The sequence below is a fragment of the Meles meles genome, chromosome 4, assembly GCF_922984935.1.
Source record: "Meles meles chromosome 4, mMelMel3.1 paternal haplotype, whole genome shotgun sequence".
Lineage (NCBI taxonomy): Eukaryota > Metazoa > Chordata > Mammalia > Carnivora > Mustelidae > Meles > Meles meles.
In genome coordinates, this window is record NC_060069.1 from 7,374,953 (window position 1) to 7,389,924 (window position 14,972).

Sequence of the window (14,972 nt, forward strand, 5' to 3'; positions counted from 1 at the left end):
CTGGATGGCTCCCTCACCCACGGATCTGCTGCTGGTGGGGGCCTCCGTTTCCTGCCAGGTAGACGCCTCTGTGTGGTCCTCCCTCAGGTGGGCTGCCTTGGGCTTCCTCACAGCATGGTGGCTGTGTTGAAGGGACAGCTTCCAGAGCATGAGGGAGCAGAAGCATTCCAGACAGAGGCTGCCACCTTTCCTAAGCCAGCCGGGAGAGTCACGGTGCCATTTCTGCCACAGTCACAGGCCCACCCAAGTTCACCCCTGGACAGCGGGTCAGTGGCACATTGTACAAAGAGCACGGGGATGGGGAATATTTGGTGAGCCGTCATGGAAGTTAGGAACGGCCAGCCCTGTTCCCACCGCCTCTCTACTTGAGACCCTTCGGAAGCTGCCGCCACCCTTGGGAGAGAATCCATCCTCCTGGTGTGTTCCCTGCCCTGCCGCCTTGGCGCTCTCTGCCTTCCCTTGCTTCCTGCCCTCCACAGCCGGGCCCAGAGCCGACCCCCTGGCCACAGGGAGCTTCCTTGAACAGTATTTGTCACTCATGCCTCTCCTCGCACGTGGTCGGGCTTCATTTTCCCTGAGATAAAACTCGGATGTGGCGACCTCCCGGTGTGTCCCCCATGGCTCCTAGACACATTTCTGCTCCCCTTGATCTGTTGCCTCCCTTGTCACATGAGTTTTGTGTCTCTGCCTCTCTGCCTTGCCTCACACTGTTCTCTCCACCTGGAGAGAACACCTCACCCTCCTACAGCTCAGCAACTGCCCTTGTGGCCACCTTGTGGCCTTCCCGACGGCCCAGCCACCTGGGCCGGTTTTTAGCGATCTCCTGCTTTGCTGCCAGTCAGGCCTTTCCATAAACCTGCACAACGTCGTGCATGCGGTGTGGATGGTGGCAGCAGGTCTGGGTTTACACGCCAGCTCCAGTGCTTAGCAGCTCTGTGACCTTGCGGCAGAAACTAACCCACTGGACCATGATTGGGGTTCACTGAGGGAACCTAAGTTAGGCAGCACATTTCTTGTCCGGCACTGAGTAGAAGCCTAGTAAGACAGTCGGTCTCCTTAGTAAAGACTCCTGGCAGATGCTCGGTAATGAATTTTCTCACCCTCATTTGGTTGAAAGAGGAAAAATGCGTCTCCCTGCCTAATCAAGTGGGACTAAACTACCCGAAGACACTGCTGAGCCATGAGCAGAGAGAAGAGCTCAGTAGCGATACGCCCGGCTATTGAATATAATCCTGCCGGTGGAGCTGAATCTTTGTCCTCGGAATCAGCTCTGCGCTGCTGCAGTGGTGTCCGGGAGCTGCTGTTGGGAGGCATGTGGGACAGTGTGACCTTGAGAACAGAGCTGCGAGGGGAGGCCAGCTCCCAGAGGCGGCAGGAGCTGGTCGGAGGCACGATGTGGCTGCCCCTTGCAGGCCTCCCCCGCCTCTGGCGCAGTGGTAGTGCCCAGTCAGGTGGCGGCTGAGGCTGGGGCTGTCCTGCCACCCTTCGCGGGGAGCGGGGAGCGCGCGGGAATGGGCTGCTGAGGAGGTGGGTGGTGCGAGCTCTCCGTTTGCGGGTCCCGAAACCTCCACCTAGGGCAGTGGTGGAGGGGCTGAGCCACATTATCCTGGCAGCTGCGGGCAGAGTACAGGTGGTCTGGGGCGAGCGCTGAGGCGTTGAAGAGGTGGGCTACTGCTCTGAGAAGTGAGAAAGATGGGCTTGGAGGAACAGAAGGAAATTATTCCCTTTGGCAACGAATCGGTAACGAACCTGTCATTCAGTCCAGGCCTGAGGCGGAGTGCTGGGTCCCAGGTGTCCAAGCCCATTTACCCTCACATGCTGAGCCCACCTCGTGCCTCTCACTTCCCAGTTTCTGACCTTCCGGATTGGGTCAAGCAAGACCTCCGGGGGGCAAAGCCCCCCACCTGTACCTGGTCCTAGGGAAAAGGGGCCTTGGCTTGCTGGGGCCATTTCCAGAGTCCTGTGACATCCATGCTGGTGGTAGCGGTGACCTGGAAAAATCCCGAGACCCAGTGTGACCCCAAGACGCTGAGGCAGGTCAGGGAGAGGAGCTTGTATCCCACACTCAGTCTGGCTCTGGGCAAGTAGCTGTCAATTCATTTCCCCACGTGGGAAAATGAGGTTGATGTGAGCACCTGCTTGGGAGTTGAGGCCTAAACCGTGTTAAGGCCTTGGTGTGGGGTTGCTGCAGGCACAGAATTCCTGCAAGCTTCCAGCGGGGAGGGGTCTCGTGCCCTCTGCTCACTGCCGCCAGGTAAATCTGTGCCAGACGCGTGCCTGGAGCACACTCCAAATACGGGAGGGGCTGCCCGTCATGGTTATCGGGGGAATGCCAGGAAGCTCTGGCAGGACTCCACACCTGCAAGTTCCTCCTGCACAACCCCAGGGAACAGCTTATTGTCTCAGGGCATTCTTCTGCCACCTGGCAGTCGCCCAGCCAGCCAGTGCTCCCCCACCAGCCTGCGGCTGTTGTCTCGAGATGGGTAACTTGGCCTTTGGAGCCCTAGCAGGGATTTCTAAGTTCCCAGCCACTCCACGGACCCTCCTGCTCTCCTAGTGACTTTCTGCCATTGCACGCTCTCCTCCCGGCCTGCTTGGCTGCCCCAGGGAAAACCCAGCGCGGGAAGACAGTTGGTGTCATCCTTCCTTCTCCCGGTCCTGCTCCCTGATGCTCACCCCTTTCCCTGAGATGCGAGATGTGGTGTGCACCACCTGGGGAAATTACTAGTATGCCCCGCGACCCCCCTCTTCCTGAGGAGGTGGTAACTTTCCACTGTCTCTTAGAAAAGGTGGCTGCTGTGTTCTCTTTGATTTTGTCTGCCTCTTGCTGGCTCCAGGTTTTACTCTGTGGTCCCCTTAGCCCTTTGCAGCCAGGCCTTTCTGTGCGGGAAACCTCCATTTCTCACCTCATGTGAAAGGTAAGTAAGGGGAGATTTAAAGCAACTAGGAAGCACCGAACAGATTCATACCTTTCAGGTTCCAAGTTAGATTAGAAGACATCATGGGTCTATTACTGCTCACGCCAGAGATATTTGGGATAGAAATGTGGCTCTTGTGATGCCAGCTGGGATATGACCCGGCAGTACCACCCAGAGCTGGCCTCAGACCCCCCCTCCAAGGGCATGGCCCTGTGAGACTGCCCCCCCCACTTCAGATGCCAGCCACAGTGGGCTTCCCAAGGACACCACACTGACCAGCTAGCCGCAGAGCCTCCTCAGGTTCCATAATTTATCAGAGCAACTCACAGAACTCCGGAAAGTGTTCTACTTACAATTATAGTTTGATTATTTAAAGGATGCAAATTAGAAACAGCCAAACGAAGAGACGTATGATAGGCAAGGTCTAGCCAGTGGCTGCGATAGTATTTTTTTTTATCTGATATTCTGGAAATTGTCTCAATATCTCGTTGCCTGCTGCCTCCTTCCACTTTTAAGCATTTCGTATGTGCCCAGCACTCCTGTTTTATTTAATTCTTAACACTGCTCTTTGAAGTCTTTGATGTTACTGTACCCACTTTAGAATGAGGAACTGAGGTCCATAGGAGCCGTGGCCGCTTCACAACGACACAGCTAAATAGCATCCCTGCTAGGATTTGAATCCAGCTAATCACTTCTGGGTCAAAGATGCGGCCATCTGAATCTGCCCCAGTCTGTCAGACGTGCCTTCTGGCTAGAAGACGATGCCTTTCCCTTAGAAATGTTGGCTGTTGGAAGATGGTTGCTTGTCTCTTACATGGTGTAGTACTAAGGCTTCAAAACTGGCAAAGGACCCTTCCCAGAGGAGCCGAGTAGGGTTGCCCTGCTCCATCCAGGCAGTGAGCAGCCCCCCACCAGGCCCAGCCCAAGGACATCCCACCAAAGAATCCGGGAGAGGCAGAATAGAGAACCTTCAGGAGCTGACTTTCTTGCTTTCCCTGCCAGGGTCGTCTGTCTCCAGCAGCCCAGAGCAGGAGGGGCTCTGAGCCAAGCTCGGCTGGGCTAGTCTCCCCTCCGAGCCTCCCAGGCCCATGGCAGAGACATGATGGGACAGTGTAGAAAAGCAGTCTGTGCTGGGCCTGACCCAACAGCTGTTCCTTTGTCCCCCTTCCTCCCCTCCCAGATAATGAGAAACGCGGCCATAGGTATTTCTGCCACTGCCAGGCCCCAGGGGACCTGCACAGGGTTAGTTCAGAAGCCCAGCCTTGCAGTTTGGGAAATTAGCGGCATTTGTGGAATTCCCAAGAGCCTTACCTGATTTCTCTCAGCCGTGCCAGTGGTTCTTGTTTGGGGGGTGTTACTGCCCCTCAGAGGGCTTCTGTAAATGTGGGAGGGGGGGGTCCTGGATTGACACGTGACTAGGGATCCTGCCAGAATTTACCTGGCAAGGTCCAAGGATGTTAAACATCCTGTGAGGAGCTAGACCCTCAGGCACACATCCTGTGAGGAGCTAGACCCTCAGGCACACATCCTGTGAGGAGCTAGACCCTCAGGCACACACTACAAAAACCAGTCCTGCCCTTGAGCCACGAGGGGTTAGTCCGTTTACTCCCGCTGCCCCCTCCAGTTCCTTGGAAAGCCATCCTCCTTACCAGTCCCCAGGCTGAGTGAATGGGGGAAAAGAGCATGCCTCCACCCCAGCTTGTGGCCAATGGCAAGGATGTATTTCCAGGTGGACGCGGGCCCAAGTGAGCAGGGCATCTTGTCTTGTACCGGCTTGCTCTGATTTTCATATGTGGCTTCTGGGGGTCAAAGAAGACCTGGGTGTGGGCGGTGAGACTTCTCGGGGCAGGGGAGGCCTCCTGCTTGGTGCTGACAGGAACTCCCCTACAGCCCACCTGGTGGAGCCTTGGCCACCTCACCACGGGACACCCATGAGGGACAGACTCCCTGTCCGGGGGTCTGCCTCCTCTTTCCGTTTCCACATTTCCTCCTTTCCTCTAGGCTTTTTGGTTCCTTATCCATTTGCTTCACATGATACTTGTTTAGAGGAGTCTAGCATACCCGCTCCAGCTGAAACCCTCTCTTCTTCTTGTTTTGCAGTCGGGAAGACGTCTCTGATCACGCGGTTCATGTACGACAGCTTCGATAACACGTACCAGGTGAGGTCCTGGGTGCCCCTGCCTCCCCCCACCGTGTCTGCAGCCAGGATGACCGCTTAGACACCATGCCAGCATCTGTTTTGTCTTGGAAGAGCTTCCCCTCTGTGCGCTGGGCCCAGCCCACTAAGGACCCAGAGCCCTTTTGAAAGTCCAGACCTTGATAAAGGAAATACTTCCAAGAGGAAAATTCTAGAAACAGAGAGGACACGTTTCAGTCTCTGTTCTCTTGCTCCCCATGGGCAAGTCTAAACCACCACACTGTTTGGTTACTTGGAGTGTCGTCATGTAGAGGAGAGTGGATAGGCAAGATGTAAAATGAGGGAGATGAAAATTAGAGCAGGAAGAGAACTTGCTCCTTGAACATGGTTATGTTGGCTCACCCCTGCACACAGGGGTATGTGTGCACATGAACACGCACAGTGGCTGAGGCACTTCCTTCCTGGAGAGGCTGGTTGTGATGGGCTTGCACTGCTCGGTGAGGGCGGGAGGCTGGGCAGAGTGACCTCTGTAGCTCCGCCTCTTGAGAGTGGTCTGGGGCCAACCAGTGGCCCAGAGGTGGCTCCAGGAAGCCCAAAGACCGAGCTCCTGGGACTCACTAACATTGCACTCTACTGGCATTACTGGTGAGTCTGGAGGATCATACAGATAAAGGAAGTTTCCCCTGCAACTATAGCTTTTTGTGAAATGCACAAAATTGAGAATATTTCAACTATGTTTAAGGGGGAAAAAAGATATGTTCTTCCTTAACAAAAGGACAAGTAATCATTTTCTAAGCCAGTGGGTTCTGTAAGCTATGAGTTCCAAGAGATGTTAGCTGGTGTCACTTGAGAGGGAAAGGTAGGGATGAAGGTTCGGTGCCTATACAGATATAGGGAACACTGGTATACAAAAGTCAATTGACTTTCCTGCTGCAGGACTTCTCAAGGCTTTTACAACATCGGTAGATGGTTTTGATTTGCTGAAAGAGGGATATAGTGTGCAGGATCTCCCAGTGGTGTTTGATCATGGGATCCTTTTGTTCCCGAGTCCTCAGAGGACACGTATTTATAGCACAAACTGGGACTGCTGTGCTAAGAGGTCCCTCTGCTTCCCCAGACTTACACAGGATATGGAGCACAGCTCAAGGCAAATGACAGGTCTGTGTCTGCTCCTTAGTCTGTCTGTCTCCCTCAGGACCAGTCATCGTCGTTGCCTCAAATACACTCTTCTCTGCCTCCTTTAATTCCCTGCTTTTCCTCTGCTGTGTCTGAAACACCAGATAACTAATGGCCTTGGGAAGAGTTGACAGAGGATAAGAACAAGCGGCTCTCAGAGGGGGCCCGGAATTCTCTGCAAAACCCTGGGTAGTGGCTTTAGAATGTCTGTCTTGGCCACACTTTGTGTTCTCTCCAGGCCAGGGCTTCCCAGAGGCCTCCCCATAGGGGAGTTTGGCCACGTCAATCTTCCCTTGAGATTACCGTGCTAACACACTTCAGTTCTGAAGTCTAACTGGATATGCATTTATTTGTGTGTGTGCCTGTTTGTATGCAAATGACCTGGCAGATATTATTTGATTATTTGATTTTTTAAAAATTCTAAGTTATTGATAATGCCTCTCATTGGTGTCCCACTGAAAACAATGGGACTCTTGGCTGGCTGCTGTTCTTGGCACTGGGTAGCAGCAGCTGTGGCCCCGGGGCCTTTGCAGTGACTGTGATTCTCGTTGGCATGGATCAAGGCCTCAACTTCTCCCCAAGTCCTTTGAGTTTCTCAGAATCTCCTCCTACCTCCTCTCCGGTGTCCTCTCCTATGGCCCAATGCTTGGGCCTGCACCCTTTGGGCCCACGGTTCTCTCTGCTTGCTGCTCCCCACATGAGCAACAGTCACGCTTCCACACTTTGGCTCATAGTGTCACCTCAGCTGGAATGACCTTCCCCCTCTGCTTCTCTGCTATGAGAAGGTCTTCTGGCTCATCAAGACTCTGAGCACTTGTTTGCTCTGTAGGTGGGGCCCTCCCCCTTCCCTCTACTCCACCCTCCCCCTTCCCTCTACTCTGGACCCCTCTGCCCCAGCACATTGTCCTCAGGCCTCGTTTAGTCTCCCAGTTCCACAGGAACTCCTGTGTGCTCTGGCTCCTTGGACGGGCTCTGCGTTTGACTGAGGCCAGCACCGCTCAGATCTGCCCCTGCATTCATAGGCCCAGCACAGGGCCTGGACATTGCTGGCGTCAAGTACTTGCTGGCACCAGAGAGGCTGGGAGGGGCAATCTCTGCTTTGGTTTTTAGACCCCACCAGGCCAGGAAGCCACAGAGTCCAGATGTCTTAGCGTGAAGGAGAGAAAGCCCAAAGGGAAGCAAGACCTTGCCCACCTAGGCTTTTTTGACTTTGTTATTGCAGCAGATAGAATTTCTTTCCCAAGCTCTTTAAAATGGTAATTAGGCTGGGAGGCCAGGGATCCAGTTCTGTGCATACACAGGCCATTTTAATGAACTCTCTGGAGAAAGAGGGGGAAATGGTTTTGTTTATTTTGTTTATCTTAAGATGGTGGCAGAGACATTTGGGAAGTAGACAAGATACCCAGGGGCTCTGGGGAATGTTGCTAGTTGTCCCTGGCCTCTCCCCACCAACCCCCTCAAACGTCCTCTCCATCAGCCGGCAGAGCCCCCTACCTCCCCGTTAGCTGAGACATTCAGTTCCCAGGACAGAATCATCCCTCCCTCACTCCCATCCTTTTATATGCCTCTGGCTCTGTCTCTCATCCCCTGTGTTTCTCATTCACTCATTCTGACAGCAGGTGTTTGTCTAGTGCCTTCTCTGTGTCTGGAGGGACAGTGGGAGACAATGGCCTGGCCGCAGAATCTGGCCCTGTCCTCAGCCGGGGGACAGGGAGTAGGGGTTCAACCTCATCCTGAGTGGCAGTGCGTGAGCCCTCCCCTCCCTCAGTCTGGTGCTGGACAAGCCTGAGGCCCTGAGGGGTTGGCCTGAGGACTTGTGAGGACCAGGGGCATGCAGAGCTGGGTTTCCTCGTTCCACCCCTTGGAGGGGTCCTGTCTGCCTAGCAGGCCTTGGGGGGATGCCACCTTGTCAGCTGGTGGGCCTCAGGAGACGGGGTCTCCTGCCACTCCTGCCTGGCACAGCCCCTTGTTCTCCTCTTGACACGTTTGCTAACCAGCCTCTCACCACCCCTCCCATCCCCCCATCAAAATCCATTTACCTGATTAAGCCCAAAATCAAGACTTACAGCCTGATGAGATGAACTCTTGTGTAGAACCCCAACTAAAAAACTGCTTGCAAAAGTTGTTGTGGAAGACACCTGCTGCTGCCTGCACTGTGATAAGACTTGACCCTCTGCCTAGGCCCGAAGAAACACACCTGCAGGCCTGGTCCTTGGGCCACCTGTTTGGAAACCTGCACTAGCGCCATGATGAGAGGTTTCACGCCCCCGCGGCGGCCACTGGGAGGGGAGACCAGGATTTGGGAACAGTACTCTTCTGGGGTTTCTCGTGGGTTCCTCAGAGGCTCTCTGTCTTGGCTGTACCTTAACATCACCTACGGCGGAGAGGGCCCAGAGATCCATAGGCGGGCGCAGGCAGTAGTGGTTTTGAATCTCTGAGGTGACTGAGATGACCTTCTAGCCAAGGCCAGAGCCAGCAGCCCGTCCCTAGACCTCCCACCACAGCACAAGTTAGGAGACGGCTAACCTGAGCGGCTGTTCCTAGGAGAGGGCCCGGGCCTGCTGGAGCTTACTCAGCTGCCCCAGGAGCCCAGGACCCTTCCTGAAGGACTGAGAGGCTTTGCCCATGCTGGGTCACTCCGGGGATCCCACAGAGCCTCTGGGAAAGGAACAGAACAGCAGTGACCGCTGTGCCGGCATAGGCCGAGGGGTGCCCGCGGAGCCCTCGTCCCCTCAGGGAGCTGCACCGTTGTTGCTGGCCGCTCTGCCTGAGGCTTTCCTCTCACCTCTGGGCTCTGGACTTTTTCCAGGGCTGCCAGAGCAAAAGACCACAGACTGAGTAGTTTTAAAGAACAGAATTTAATTTCTCACTGTCCTAGAGGCCAGAAATGTAGAGCCACACTCCCTCTGAAGTTCTGGGAGAATAAGCCTTCCTTGTGTCTCCCCCCAGCGTCTGGCCGCTGTAGGCCACAGACCCGTGTCGTCAGGCTGCGAAGCTCCAGTCCCTGCCTCTGTCTTCATGCAGTCTTCTCCTCTCTGGGCCTCTCTGTGTCCTCTCCTCTTCCTAAAAGGACACCGCTCGTTAGATGGAGAGGCCTGTTCTAAATGTGGGGTGGTTTTCCAGCTTGAGATTCTTAACTGCTTACATCTGCAAAGACCGTGTTTCCAAATAAGATGCCATTCTGAGGTTCCAGGTGGACATGAATTTGGGGTGGGACTTCTTCAGCCCACTATGGCGCCTCCTAGTCTGATCCCAGTGGGGACCAGACCTTCTGGCCTGGGCCTCGGCACCATCTGGAGCTTCAGACGAGGCAGGGGTTGGTGGCTGTTCTGGTGGGCACAGAAGGTCCTGCAGGGAAGTGTGGGACAGTTTGACTGTAGTTGTGCTGGAGGGAGGAATGATTACGTGCTGAAGAAGAAGGCTTTGTGGAAATCCCAAGTGTGATGATCCATCACTCTGTGTGTGGGGGGGGGGGAGGGGTCTGCCTATGGCAGTGGAGGGTAAGAGTGGGGCCTTGGTTGGGTTATTGGCAGGCTGCATTTTGATGTTCATGGACCTTATGCACTTTTGCCTTTATGGGTACTTTGTTCCTTCCTTTGTTAAATATGTATATATATATATATATACACACACACACACACACACATATACGAAATTATATTTTACAGCTGTTGTTAAGAGAACATATAATCCCAACTAAATTCATTATTATATATTTTTATTATGTTCAGTTTTCTCTTGATTTTCAAAGAAATTAAAAGTCAGAAAATATTTTTATGGTCCCCTAAAAGTACCCTGGGCCCTAGGCTGTGAGCCTGCCCTGCCTCGTGGATACATGTGCCTGGATGGTTGGGCCTGGGGAAGGCCCTGGAAGCTCAGAGGGACTTGGGCTCAGGAGGCAGGAAACAGAGAGCTATTGAGGGTTCCTACTGTGGGCACTGATGGGATCAAAGATTTCAGAGTTAGCAGGAGACAGATGCGGAGCGCGGGGCTGGGGCAGGGCTGATGGTTGCAGGTGCGGCTCACACAGACTTGGATGCCACTATGTGGGGCAGAGCAGGGAAGGGCAGGGAGGAGTGTGATGGAGCAGTTATGCAGGGCCACGTGGGAGGTGAGTGAGGGGCCTGGGCCAAGGACAGAAACACCAAGGGCAGTGGAAGGCATGAATGAACAGAGAGGGTCCGTGGGATGCAGAAGAAGGAGAGGCTGAAGTGGGCGCTAGGTTTCTGTCTAGATACCCGGGAAAACCATCAGTGCCATCAGCACCAAGAAAAACGAAGAGTCGAGTGGGAAGGAATAATGGAACAACCAAGGGAAGGTGTTTGAAAATGACCAATACACGGGGCGGACCCTCAAATGGTTGCATGGAAGCTGGATTCCCGAAGCCCTAAGAACTGATGAGTTGTGGGTTGGAGTGTAGAAAGGAGGTGGGGGACCAGGCGGAGGGGACTCTCTTCACAGAATCTAAGATGCCGCCCATCCACATGGGGTGTTCCGGTAACTGCCCAGCACCTGGAGAAGACAGGAATAGGATCTTCTGCCCATGGTAGAGGTGGTCCGAGGGGGGTCACACACTAAGGAGACGGATGCAGCACTTACCTCAGCTCGCTCTTTCTCCTCCAGAATGATGCTGCATGCCGAGGAGGTCTGGGGTAAGAGCCCAGCTCTGTCGCTTAGCTCAGAGACCCTGGGCCGGCATCCTACTTTCTCAGTATTGTATTCTCTTTTAGCCTGGAAACTATTTGGATAGGATTTAACCCCTGTATGACCTAGACCAGTTGCTTCTAACTTTAGCAGTAAGAATGTGGTTCATTTGTATTTCGACCGTAGCTCATCACATGGGTCTTAAAGTCTACGTGATGGAAAGCCACAGGCCGCCAGTACTGTTGACATAGATGTGTGTCCCAGTATACTCTGTAGGGAAGCAGAACAGAACAAAAACTCACCAACGACAGCAACGGCTCTACCTCCAGCTGGGTCGATAGTGATGAGATGGGCTAACAAGGTCTCCCTAATGGAGTGTCTGGCTAGGACATCATGCCCCCGTCCCCCCCATCCCTGCACTTGCCCCGGACAGGGATTGGCAGCTCTGCCAGATGCTGCTGTGCCTCAAGTCCTCACTTAACTCTAGCAACCTGGTGATCTTATTATGTTCACAGCGTGCGGGTCCATCTTCGGAAACATTAAGTTCTGTGGTCAAAATGGGCGGCAACAGTCCTATACAGCAAAATGTCCCTGAACGCCAGGCCGCTTGGCAAGATGACCGTGCCTTCAGAGACTGGGGTGCCACCAGTCACCCACATGCTCCATCTGGAAATGATCTGGTTCTGGACTGAGGGCATGCCTGCTCTGGCTCTGACCGCTTGTCTTCCCTGCCCTCCTCTCCTCTTCCTGCCTCTTCTGTTGAGCATATACAAATTAGGAATGTGGTCCCCTCCTAGTACAGAATGCTGACTAATGGTGCTTGAGAAGAGGGGTTGAAGTTTTCCAGGTGCACGCAGTCACGGGGGGGCTTGCAGGGGCACCGCTGCACGAGTGTGCTGTGGTCCCTGGGCGCTGGCTCCCACTCTGGTCCTCCTTCTGCTCTGTGGGTTCTCATCTGCATGCAGGCTGGCTGTTGCTGCTCCAGACATCACCTCTGCATTCAGGGCAGAAAAGGAAAGCAAGTGCTTCCCTGGAATGCCCTCGCCCTCTAGCAGACTGCAGCTTAAATCTTATTGGCCGGAATTGGGTCACCCGATCACCGTTAGCCTCTGGAGAGGCTGGGAGAGCAGAAGATCACTTTGACCTTCTTTAGGCAAGTAGAGGAGGAAGAGGTGACCGGTAGGTATTGGTGAGCCCACCGCAGCACCTGCTATGCTTTGTGAGTTAAAGGGGCTCGTGATGCCATTCTCTGCCCCAGATGGCAACAGTCTGTCCTGTTCACTTTGTAGCTGACCCCTAGATGGCTCTTAGACACCCTCAAAAGTCCACCACTTGGAGCATCTTTCGCCCTGTTAAGAAGAGGGCTTTTGTGCTTGGACCCTTTTGTGGCCCTCAGGCCACACATCCCTGGCCATCTGCGTGGCTTTAAAGGGATTGACTGGGCGCCTGGGTGGCTCAGTGGGTTAAGCTGCTGCCTTCGGCTCAGGTCATGATCTCAGGGTCCTGGGATCGAGTCCCGCATCGGGCTCTCTGCTCAGCAGGGGGCCTGCTTCCCTCTCTCTCTCTGCCTGCCTCTCTGCCTACTTGTGATCTTTCTCTGTCAACTAAATAAATAAAATCTTAAAAAAAAAAAAAATAAAGGGATTGACTGATTCTGATGAAATTTAACCCCTATATAAGTCAGAAGGTACATACTGTTTGGTTGATCTGTCAGACCACAGGAGGTAAAAGACCAATTGATATAGGCACTTAAATTGGCTGGTGGCAGGCACAAGCCAGTCTCCACTGGGAGGACAGTGGCCCTCGGCCTGTGCAGACTCTGAGGCTGAAGTGGCTGAAAGAAGCCAGGTACCTGTGTCGTGGCCTCCTGAGTCAGCGTCTGCTCCCCCAGAGCGCAGTGCTGAGCTGCTGGCAAGGACAGACCCTGACCAGCATGTTTTCCAGAGGCTGCCGCCTCCTTCCCCCACAGCGCCCACTTGCCAGTCTGAATCCGTAGTTCTGCCAGCCTCATTTGCATGCTAATTTGCATGACTCTACCCTATACTCTCGTCTTATGGTTGGTGCAGAGCACAGACAGCAGCTTCATTGTCAAGGGCTTGTCATGCCCAGCTGCTTTCTGCCACTTGTGGATGATTCCCCAGCCATGGGCCAAGGCCTGGCCAAGGTTAGAAAAAGACACACACACACTCCTTTTCAAGATTTCTCTTCCTGAGAAGAGTCTTGAGTCAATTTATGCAAATCACCATGCAGATTTCCACTGCAGACTTTATTACTCTGTCTTGCCAGAATGTCGATGCAAAATTATATTTCATCATAGACGCACACAACAAAAAAGATGTCAACAAGTGCCTTAGGAAACATCTCTTTTCTTGGGGATCCAGTGGGCCAGTGGCTGTCTTGTGCAGAGGGAGATGTACAACAGACCATCGTTCTGGACGGTGTCTGAGTCCCCGCTGACACTGTGTAATACCACCTTCTTCTGAAGTTGTAGACGCAGCTGGGGAATCTGTGTTTGTTAAGATTTCTCATAGTTTGTGTACAATGAAATGGCTGCCATTCTTCGTAAGTAGTGCATTTTGTAAGCGTGATACTACAGGAACAGATAGTGGAGTGCAGAGCTCAGCCCAGCCTCCTGGGGGACGGGCAGCAGACCGCGCAGCTGAGGACTCACAGCTGAGTCCATGGGGATCATGGACTGGCAAGAGAGCCCCTGAAATCAAGCCCGCTGCTCATGTGTCTTGATATCCTCTTTGCATTCCTGTGGCATAGTTACCAGCAAGACTAATTTATTTATAAGAGGAAATGAAGAACAGAGAATGCATACTTTGACTCAGACTTCATGACAAGCTGGAAGAGAGATGTGGTCTCCTTTAGAATCCAGAGATCCTTTCCTACAGCCCTGGGAACACTAGTTTATTAATAAGGGATGTTAATAAGGATTATAAGCACAAAGTTTTCTAGAACAAGGGAGCTTGGGAAATGTTGGGTTCCCTGTAATTGTTCATGTTCCTTCAGCGCAGGACTTCTCAGAAACTTTACTGCACCAGCATGTTTTATGGCCCTCCACTAGGAGTTAGAACACGCAGCCTTTCTCAGAAACACTTGATTACAGTTTACCTTTGTCCTGTAGGTCACCACATGGGGATGTATTTCCAAGAGCCAAGTCTGAGAAACGTGGGAGGGTGGGTCTTCTGTGGGGCAGGTTTTTACAGCTTCTCTCAGAAATGTTCTGGTCAGTTGGTCAGCCTTCATTTTTGTTTATGCAGAGTACCTGTGTGTAGTCTAACTCCTGTGATCTGCAGTCCTTCAAGGAGGCTATGGATAATCCCCGTATTAGAGAGAAGTTCCCAAATCAGTGTTTTTCTCAGCCCATCACAGAGCACTGGCAGGGGTCACTGAAAACAGCACATGATCCCACCCAGGTCCATTTGGCAAAGGTGGGGCACTTTGCCAGCTGCAGCTTCTGGAACTCGTCATGGTCAGCCCAGAGAGGCCCTGAAGGAAGCCTGCGTTTGCTGGCAGAAATCTGCCCTTGACCCCTCCCCAAGAGCCTATGAAGTCTCCTGATCACTCCGGCCTCTAAGCCTCCTGGCAGCACAAGGGCTGTGGGCATATCATGGATCTGGGCTTTACCTTCAAAGCAGAAGAGACTCTCTCCCCATGCCCCACTCACCCACACAAGCATAGCACACCCATTCCTGCCCGCGTACACATACTGATACCTGCAAATGAATACGTAGTTGCATGCACACGTGTGTATCTCCATTGTGCAGGGGTCTACCCACACATGCGCGCGTTCCCATCAACACACACCCCCCTCTGTGACACGTGCTGGCCTTCAGGAGGGAGTGTGGGTTGTGGCAGGTAAGAGGGAATCACAGAGGATTCTGCCTGGGTGGCAAATTGTTCTTTTTGCTTGGCGCCCCCATCATCCTGTCAGATAATTTCTGTTGATCTGTTTTCACATTCGCTGTTCCAACTGCCGTGCGCTGTCAAGCCTATCAGTGATTTTACGATTTCAGATAATTATTTTTCAGTTCTGAGTTTGTATTTGGTTCTCTTTTATAGTTTCTCTTTCTCTGCTGAGATTTTCTTAA

At 53.2% G+C, this 14,972-nt stretch overlaps 1 protein-coding gene across 1 annotated transcript in view; it reads left to right on the forward strand.

Annotated features, from left to right (window-relative positions):
* The window catches only part of RAB6B (RAB6B, member RAS oncogene family), a 58,251-nt gene that overhangs the window by 22,169 nt on the left and 21,110 nt on the right, over window positions 1–14,972 (forward strand). Inside the window, exon 2 of the mRNA XM_046002912.1 lies at window positions 5,019–5,077. Within this exon, the coding sequence (XP_045858868.1) occupies window positions 5,019–5,077 (59 nt within the window). The remainder of the gene's footprint in view (window positions 1–5,018; window positions 5,078–14,972) is intronic.